The following is a 9,819-nucleotide window of genomic DNA, read 5'->3' on the forward strand; positions in this document are numbered from 1 at the left end:
GTTAAGAGTCTCAGTACGTCGGGTAATAATAAATTGATTGTTTGTTGTGTTGGCAAACCGTAGATAAACAACGACCATAAGGCGATAAGACAAAGCTAAATTTACGAGGTTAAAGTTAAACCAAAAAAAAATATTAGCACAGCCCGCTGCGAATTTGCTGTTCTTGTTATTCGCAAAAGGTCGCAATGTCTCACCAATGTTTTAGGATGTTGTGAACTTAATAATAAAAAAACTTTGACATGTAAACTTTTAGACAATGGAAGCGGGGTTGCTTGAAAGTACTGTAAAGGTTGTAGTTGCTGCTGCGCCCAAATCAAACAATCTAATAATAACAATAAATCTGTAAATTATGACGTCACGTTTCGTGACGTCACTAATGCGTGCATTACAGTACAATATAAAAGCCATACATTCACTGCCAACAATTCTGTGTTTGACGTCATAAACAAAGCACTAACTAAAACAGGTCGCAGTTTCTACACGTTTTGTTGCTTTTATGCTAGCATGCTTGTTTAAAAGCAAAATTTTTGCTAATTGTTTCCAGATTTTACGATGTTTCGTATTACACCACTACAGACAAATCAAAATATCCACGGCACACCGCCACCGCCCACTCGGCGCCTATGACCGGGGGTATTGATCTGTTCAAAAATATAAAGTAACTGGACTCGTTTTCCAGTACATTTGAAACCAAGCGTCTCTGTGGGCCACATAACTTTTATCTTAATGTGCCGCACTTGGCCCGCGGACCGCAGGTTGCACACCCCTGTGGTACAACATTCATACGATAACAAATTTAATTAAAAAGGAAACACGTTCGATTGATTCTGTTGCATTTATTTGGCAATAATACAGCTGTTCATACAGCCTTGTTCATTTCATTCCGACAGTTCATTCCGTTTATCCAGCTTCGTTCATCTCATTCCGACAGTTCATTCTCTTCATACAGCTTCGTTTATTTCATTCCGACAGTTCATTCTGTTCATACAGCGTCATTTATTTCATTCCGACAGTTCATTCTGTTCATACAGCTTCGTACATTTCATTTCGACAGTTCATTCTGTTCCTACAGCTTCGTTCATTTCATTTCGACAGTTCATTCTGTTCATACAGCTTCGTACATTTCATTTCGACAGTTCATTCTGTTCATACAGCTTCGTTCATTTCATTCCGACAGTTCATTCTGTTCATACAGCTTCGTTCATTTCATTCCGACAGTTCATTCTGTTCATACAGCTTCGTTCATTTCATTCTGCTCCTAGCCTCCTACAGCGTCATTCATTCCATTCCGACAGTTCATTCTATTCCGACAGTTCCGACCATTCATCAAATTTTCCGTTCCGACCATTCATCAAATTAGTTTTGGCCCTATTCATTCCATTCCGACAATTCCGACCATTCCGTAAATTAGTGAGCGTTCCGACCATTCCGACCATTCATCATTCCGTAAATTAGTGTTACCCTTTGTTTTGAATTCGCCTCATTTTTTGCTTAAAACTTGCTGCCTTCCTGTTACAAGATGTCCAAATCTGGAGAAAGTAGCGGTCCACGGACTTTTGGACAGAAACCAACCAAGTTTCAATTGGAGGAAGGTGGCGAATATTACATGATCGGTTCCGAGGTATACTGCATGATGGCTGGCACATTTGTTTCAAAAAATGTATCGTCAGAATTTTGTCGTTGTATCTTTTTTCCTGTTAACTTAATGGCAAGTAACGTATTTCAATTTTTCTGTGTATATCCATGTGCTCACATTTTCCAACATATTTTCGTAGGTTGGCAATTACTTGAGATTATTTCGAGGATCATTGTACAAGCGATACCCATCACTATGGAGACGTATGGCAACTCCAGAGGAAAGGAAAATTATAGCTGCACGATCACCAGGTATAATTTATATTAGACAATAAAAGCAAACAGCGGCAACACTGTTGAATATTGTTATTTTACTTTTTGCTTTCTCGTTTCTTGTCTTAATAGAAAGTATGTGAAAGTTTAGAAGTGGATGTATAAAAGATCAACATAGAAACTTTGTATTGGTATAACCTTTAATTCCTTGCTGGTCTTGCAGTTGGCAGCAAATGATGACCACTTCCTTCACAAATACCTATTTGTCATGTTTTTGTAGATGTTTGGGAAAGGGCAGTAAAACGAGAACTGAGAAGAAGGTGGAAACTAGGATTGTCAACAAAAAGTATTACAAACAGATATTTTGTAACAGCAATCATGCCAGCAAGTCATTTTAAAATGAACAATTAAAAACAGTTGTATTGCAAGTTAGCAGTATAGGTATTTCAAAATATTTAACCTAATACAGATAAGGTATACTCTGCATGCATTTTTGCATCCTGCAGGGATTGAGGTTTATTAACACACATTCAGCATCTTTTAGTGACTTTCAGCGTTTTTTGATAACTATTGCAGAAAAAATAGGTTTAAGGAAGGAAGGTGGCTTGATAATTTTATGTATCCTATAAGCATTTCTAAAATTTTCCTAAAAATTCTTTTTGCAGATATTGGTCACAGCAACTTGGCAACTAATGTGTCGCTGTTGAAAGCTTGTGAAGTTCAGGACGTATATGAAGGCAATGATGAACAATATCGAGCTGCTACGCTTTCTACCACATCTGATACAAGTCTCCGGTTTGTACACTGACTTTTTTTAGTTTGCTTGCGTACTGATACAACAAACTTTGGTACTAAATCATGGATACAAACAAATGTGGTTAATTGGATAGGGATTGCAAATCCCAACCAGTGCCTTTGGCTGAAAAGGTCATCCATAAATCACATAATCTGGTTAATTGTATAAAAAGCTTAAATAATTGGTTAGACCAGGAGTCCGCAAACTGTGCGCCGCGATGCCCTGGTGCGTCGTTTCAATATTCCAAGGGTGTCGCAGAAACAGTTTCGTGGCTTTTTGTTGTTGTGTCAATAAACACAACTTGAATAATAAGTTTCCTCATTAACTTTTATTTGCTGGTGTGTCGCAAGTCCAGAAAACTTTTTCAGAGGCGTCACAACAAAAAAAGTTTGAGAACCACTGGGTTAGACCAGCGGTTCCCAAACTGGGGTCCGCGGTCCTTTAGGGCAGGGCTACTCAAACTTTCTTGCTCTGCGACCCCATTTTAAAACAGAAATTTCTACGGGACCCCTTGATGGGTATAGCCCAGGGGTGCACAACCTTTGCGATACGACGGCCGCATCACAGATCCTTATTTCACCAGCCGCTTATTGCCTGCTTGCTAGTGTTTTAAAATTACTGATGTAAAGAAATACGTATATATTATTTATAAAGATACTATCTAATGACGCCTAAAAAGCCTAAATAAATTTCTAACTTAATACACAATTTGACAGCCTTTGCTTTTATGACGTCATAATCTATATTGTGACGCTTGTGGTATCTGCTTTTTCGCATTGTTTGCACACAATGGGCATAAAAAAGTCTGGCACATATGGCTACTAGGCTGGTAATACTCTTTTAAGTTCCACTAAATGTGTTTACAGCCGTTTGAAAATCAAAATTTTGTGCAAAAGAGTGTTTATTTACGTCAAGGCCGATGGTACATATGTTCTAATCAACATGTTCACGGCCGCACAAACTCGTCTCTGTACGGCCGCAAGGTTGTGCATCCCCGGTATAGCCTCTACACGGAAATGATGTGTAAACAATAAATGTACGCATGTATAGCATTTATTGTGACTGACATAATAACGCAAAATGTTTCGTGACCCCAAAATTATATTCCGTGACCCCAATTGGGGTCGCGACCCACAGTTTGAGAAGCCCTGCTTTAGGGGTCCGTGAGGCAATTTGGGGAGACCGTGAAGCGGTTGAAGTAATTCCATAATCTTATTTGGCGTCAGTTTGTGCCACTAAATAAGTTTAAATCAAAGTAGAATTGAAAATCGACTGTCTCCATTGCTAAACAATGGCCTTTATTGGATGACAACTTTCAAAAATGCAATTGTTCGCGCACAATCGTAATGTTTTTCTCCTGTTTGTGATGGCACATGTTGTCTTTGGATGATTGTTATGCGCAATTTTGCATAACTAGCTAAAATCCTGCAATCAACTTTCGTTTTTATGAAATACACATTTAGGCTTAAGGACCGTGAGCCCTCGAAATAATGGCAAAGGGACCGTTTTGAAAAAAATATGAAGAAGTTGGGGAACCACTGGGTTAGACGATTAACCTAACTTCGTCTGTATATGGCAGAAGCGTTTTTTGGGGCCTGCTTACTTTTGTAATATTCATGTTTAAGAATGTAATGTTTTGCAGTGATGCAAACAAACAGAAAAGAAGCAACCAATGGGTTCCAGCCCTTCCCAACAGTTCCCACCATCTTGATGCTGTTCCCTGTGCAACATCAATAACCCACATCCCCAATGACAAAAAGAAAATTCGGACATTTCCTTTCTGGTAATATATTTTACACATTTTATGCAAAAAGTTATTTTTATCCGAGTATCTGTGTTTAGTGTTTCCTATGTAGTGATTGTAAATGCAACTTGTTATTATGGGTCCCCTTCCCTGAAGGGGACACATATTGATTTTACTCAAAATGTTTTTGTTTTTTTTCTTTTTTTTTTCTTCTACCCAAAGTTTGTCCGACTCGTTTTTCCATCAAATCCTTGATGGATTTGGATGAAATTTACACAGATGGTAGATGTAGTTATGTAGATGTGCATCCCACTTTGTGTTTGTTGATAACCCCAGTATTTACCCCGCTAGCCCCCTAAAATGGGTATTTTTTCCCCGAAGTTTGTCCGATTCGTTTTTCCATCAAATGTTTGATGAATTTGGCTGAAATTTACACAGATGGTAGATGTAGTTATGTAGATGTGCATCCCACTTTGTTTTTGTTGATAACCCCAGTATTTACCCCGCTAGCCCCCTAAAATGGGTGTTTTTCCCCCGAAGTTTGTCTGACTCGTTTTGCCATCAAATGCTTGATGGATTTGGCTGAAATTTACACAGATGGTAGATGCAGTTATGTAGATGTGCATCCCACTTTTGCTTTTGTTGATAACCCCAGTATTTACCCCGCTAGCCCCCTAAAATGGTATTTCCCCCCCGAAGTTTGTCTGACTCGTTTTGCCATCAAATGCTTGATGGATGTGGCTGAAACTTATAAAGATGGTAAATGTAGTTATGTAGATGTGCATTCCACTTTGTTTTTGTTGATAACCCCAGTATTTACCCCGCTAGCCCCCTAAAATGGGTATTTTCCCTCGAAGTTTGTCCGACTCGTTTTTCTATCAAATGCTTGATGGATGTGGCTGAAACTTATACAGATGGTAGATATAGTTATGTAGATGTGCATCCCACTTTGTTTGTCCGGATAACCTTAGTATTTACCCCGCTAACCCCCTAAAGGGGGTGAGTTTGTAAACAATGTCAGAATTGGCTAAAATTTGGATAGCTTGTAAAGTATGCCAATTATCGTTATTGCGCCATTGCAGTTCGGGGATTGTTAACAGCCCTTTGACGTCAGAAACATTAACGGTTGTTGCTCAAAACACCTCTAGTGGTTGAAATTTTTAACGTTGGCAGATTGGACTGAAATTTTGCAGTACTATTGATTGAGTCATTGTGGTTTCCTACTTTTAAGTTTGTGTGTGTTGAACCTCAATTAGTTATCCTACTAGCCCCCTAACATGAGTTTTTTAATTTAAATAGTTTTTACTCCATATAGCATATTTTGATGTGCATAGTACCAATCACTGTGTTTGTCTTCACAATACCAAACTTACTCATTGTTATCTATTGAATTGCAATATTTTCACTTTTGCATGTGTGGGGACCCATGAGTTTTTGCCTGCAGAAACAACCAAGGTTATAAAAGACGATGGCTAATATGGGACCCAATACAAAATAAGCATAGAAAATATATTTATGTTTTAAAATAGATCATAGTGTATGTGCAAGGGCAATATGTGCTAAGCCACCCTTCTTGTTTTATGTAGTGATTTCTGTATTAAATAGTTATGATGATCGCCACCCAGAGGCCATCCACAGTAATGCCGGTCAACCAGAGGTACTTGTTCCGATTCGTCTTGATATGGAAGTTGATGGACAGAAATTGCGTGACACATTTTGTTGGAATAAAAATGGTAAACAATCTGTTGAAGTTAAATTTGTGACAACGGTTTGCTTTACTATATGTTGCTAATTTATATATACTGTACTTACTATACAGTACATCTTATTGATGAACCACATACACCAGGGGTCGGCAACCTTTTAGGTGACGTGTGCCAAATTACTTGTTATTTTCATGTGTTAATGACCTCGCATGCCAACGTTTTTCAAAAAAATAGTGGTTTGTGCCAGCAGATATCAACAAATAAAGAGAAAGTAGAGTGTTTTGTGCATATAAGACTGAATTTTAGGACAATGACAGTAAAACTATATAAAAACTATAAACAAGCAATGTAACAGGTTAAATTGTTACTTCAATATCAAGACGCAACTCGGTTGGCAGGCCATGAAAAACCACCTCGCCAAACTTGGCACGCATGCCAGGGGTTGCCGAACCCTGACACACACCATTTGCTACACATACATACCAGTCATTTATTTATTTCCTAATTTGTCTGGGTCACTATTTCTACCCTGTATTTATTGCTGAGTTTGACTTATACCTTGTTATATTTTCATCATTTGGGACCCAGTAATATTGGCTCTTGTCAGAAACTTTCTACTGAAAACATTGCTTACCAAGATTATTTGTTGATTACAGAACAACTGATAACCCCAGAAATGTTTGCTGAAGTTTTATGTGATGATCTAGATTTAAATGCCATCACATTTGTTCCCCTTATTGCTCAAGCAATTCGAACACAGATAGAGGCTTTTCCATCCGATTCTAGCCTTCTCTCTGAACAAATGGACCAGCGAGTCATCTTAAAGGTATAAAAATAGTCCGATATATTAAACAAAGTACCGAAGATTCTTTTTAAGCTTTGCACCACTGTTTCCCCAGAGCTGTAGGAATTAGTACTTTCTAGAAAAAATCACTGGGCTGTAGAAATGGGCATTTGTACCTACCTATTGTACAAAAACATATGTGGTGGAATATTTATATGTTATTTTTTTCAGCTTAACATCCATGTGGGCAACATAAGCTTGGTTGATCAGTTTGAATGGGACATGTCTGAAGCAGATAATAGTCCAGAGAAATTTGCACAAAAACTCTGTCAGGAATTGGGTCTGGGTGGTGAATTTGTTGCAGGAATTGCTTACAGCATAAGGGGGCAGTTGAGTTGGCACAAGCGAACATATGCTTTCAGGTAACTATGAGGTTTCGTCAATTCACCTGAAAGTCTTTTTTCAAAAGCAAAAGCAGCCATGTCCTTCTTTGCAACTGTGTGTATAAGTTAATCAACATACAGCTTATTCTATGTTGTGTATCTGGTTCAAAAATGAAAAAGGTGTACTTTTGCAAGTTTTTCAGACAATGCGCTTTAATTGTCACTGACAGAGATGTCCATACATACAATTAGACCTATATCTGACCAATGAAAAAAGCCCACTATTATTGATCATACATACTTAAACTAATTAAAATGACTAAACATGGCAGATTTAATTAGTTTCCTTACACTTTTCAGTGAAAATCCTCTCCCATCTGTGGACGTCGCTATTAGAAACACTGGTGAAGCTGATCAGTGGTGTCCATTTCTGGAAACACTTACTGATGCAGAGATGGAAAAGAAGATTAGAGACCAAGATCGTAACACAAGGTTGGATTTTTCATTCTATTTTGTTTAATTGGTTTTCACATGGAACTTAACGTTTGGTGTAACCTATATTTTTTGTTTTTTAGACGAATGAGAAGACTCGCTGCAGCTTGGTGAAGTCCTACTTTGTGAAATTCTGCCAAAAGTCCCGAATTTGCTATGTCCGCTGGGTGTCGCCCAGGAGATGTTACACGAAGTGTCTGCCTTGTCCCGACTTGCAGTTTTTGTCATATTGTTGTTGTTTTGAGTTGTCGCAATAAACATGGAAATGTTGCTGTTATAAAACTTTTAATAGCATGATAACTTATTGCAACATAGATTTTTATTTTTTTGTTATTTTGTGTTAACGCAACTTTGAAAGAAATACTACGGTATTGAAACGCAAGTGCGGTGCGTATTTCGACGTTTATTGTTGGGACTGTAGGGCTTGGACCACTTTTGTTTTACATGACGCAAACCTTTTCAGGTAAAACCGTGGTAATTTGAAGAAATTTTCGCCATAGCGCCTATCCGCTAAATGTAAATAACCCGGCTGCAGTTTTTTTCGGCTACCGATTTAGACTTTGAGTCAAATGAAACACAGCAGCTGTTCTACTGCACGCGGCAGCAATTTTACCCACCTACAACAAACTCACAAATAGTGCAAGAAATTTTGTTGTTGCTAGTGTATTTCAAATACGACACAAAAATCGAAAATGGCAACAAAAATATGGTTTGCATTCACCTTCGCCCAACAAACTTGGGTGAAATAACCGTCCAAATCGAGACGTTAACTAATAATCCTGCGTATCACCAACACTACTTTTGGAAAGACATTGGCAAAACAGGACATACACCCACCATGCAATATATTGGCATAGGCTACACTTTAAATTTGGAAAAAAGGAGATTAGGAATTTGGATACATTACGTAAACAAGCAAAACTTACAACTGCTAAATGAGTCTTGCTAAAATGCGAAACACCCTAAACAGGTATCTGCTTAATTAAACTTCAACATTGCTAGCAAAAATAAGGAACATGTGCCAACTACTAACTACTCGAACGAATTGCCAAATTACACCAGAGATTAACGGTTCTTACCCGGGGGTACGAAGCATTAAAGCAGGGGATAACAAATAGGTTGTTAGCGGGTTACTTGTGAAAAAGCAAAAAATGTTGACTTACGATATATATCGAACAACATATATGAAACACTACTAAACTTGTAAATAAATCAGTCAGTTGCAGCCTATTTTAGTATTACATCGCTTTACTTTATTGTACGAAGTAAGTTAACGAAAACTTGAAGGGGTGTGAGAGCAAAAAAGCGAAGAACCACTGCAGTACTTGAAAGTGCGACTGAAATTGTGGCCTAATAATTTATCATCATTGTGGGGTCCGTTCGCCTAAACCCGAACACACTGACCATGAAATTCCACCAGAACTCTCGTCGCATTCAGGGAAAATTGACTGCTCGCGGCCGTGCACCACGCCGAGAGCAACAGACAACAATTTAACAGTTCTAAACTCACCACTACGGCTATACCAGACACGCAGGACAGACTGTCGGGCCTGGCGTTTGCGAAAGCCACAGCAAAGCCGAGAGCGTGGCAAAGAAAAAGGCAACTCGCGCTTGTTCGCGCGGACAAAAGAAGTCGTTTCCTGTGACGTCACTACTGCTGAAGGGTCTGTATTTCTCCAAACCAAGTAATCGTTTTCTTGATGTAGGATTTCAGTAGGTCGGGATGCAAACAACGAAACGTTTCACTAAAACAATAAACATATAGCTTTAGGGTGTTCAATAAAGTTGAATTAAATGCTAACTTGGAAGTTTGTTTCATTTTTTGTCTCACAAATATGTTATATTGTTAAAAAACTTCTGAGTTCAAAACTTGTGCCTACAGCGATGGAAAATTGTAGCGTGGCGCTTTATACGACTGCGACACAGACAGCTGTTCGTCTCAGTGACATTCTCCGTCGCTCGCTGTCCTCATTCGAGCGTGCAAAGCTCTTGTCTCTTTCATTTTCCTGGCGCTCACCACAAATCGCTTCCGTCACGGGTACCAGTTTTGGCCGGTTTGAACCGGT

At 38.6% G+C, this 9,819-nt stretch overlaps 1 protein-coding gene and 1 long non-coding RNA gene across 2 annotated transcripts; one reads left to right on the top strand and one right to left on the bottom strand.

Moving 5' to 3' along the window:
• Positions 1–1,434: 1,434 nt before the first annotated feature.
• On the top strand, positions 1,435–8,035 carry LOC145213862 (SWI/SNF-related matrix-associated actin-dependent regulator of chromatin subfamily B member 1-A-like). The gene is made up of 9 exons (XM_080082271.1): positions 1,435–1,621; positions 1,776–1,887; positions 2,514–2,643; positions 4,287–4,427; positions 5,994–6,121; positions 6,751–6,920; positions 7,110–7,300; positions 7,622–7,753; positions 7,837–8,035. The coding sequence occupies exons 1-9, from the start codon at positions 1,520–1,522 to the stop codon at positions 7,865–7,867; spliced, it is 1,137 nt and encodes a 378-aa protein (XP_079938397.1). The 5' UTR covers positions 1,435–1,519; the 3' UTR covers positions 7,868–8,035.
• Positions 8,036–8,400: 365 nt separating this feature from the next.
• LOC145213864 (uncharacterized) lies at positions 8,401–9,773 on the bottom strand. The gene is made up of 2 exons (XR_013856904.1): positions 9,634–9,773; positions 8,401–9,498 (listed from the first exon to the last, which is right to left on the bottom strand). It is a non-coding gene; the product is annotated as an uncharacterized LOC145213864 (long non-coding RNA).
• Between the last annotated feature and the right edge of the window lie 46 nt (positions 9,774–9,819).

The sequence above is a fragment of the Phallusia mammillata genome, chromosome 2 (genome assembly GCF_965637545.1).
Source record: "Phallusia mammillata chromosome 2, kaPhaMamm4.hap1.1, whole genome shotgun sequence".
NCBI lineage: Eukaryota > Metazoa > Chordata > Ascidiacea > Phlebobranchia > Ascidiidae > Phallusia > Phallusia mammillata.

What these genes read in the sequence shown, in the direction of transcription:
- LOC145213862 (XM_080082271.1), top strand. Translation starts at nt 1,520, where the DNA reads ATGTCCAAATCTGGAGAAAGTAGCGGTCCACGGACTTTTGGACAGAAA. An exon ending in ACATCTGATACAAGTCTCCG is followed by an intron (nt 2,644 to 4,286) that starts GTTTGTACACTG and finishes AATGTTTTGCAG; the next exon opens with TGATGCAAACAAACAGAAAA. An exon ending in AAGCGAACATATGCTTTCAG is followed by an intron (nt 7,301 to 7,621) that starts GTAACTATGAGG and finishes TACACTTTTCAG; the next exon opens with TGAAAATCCTCTCCCATCTG.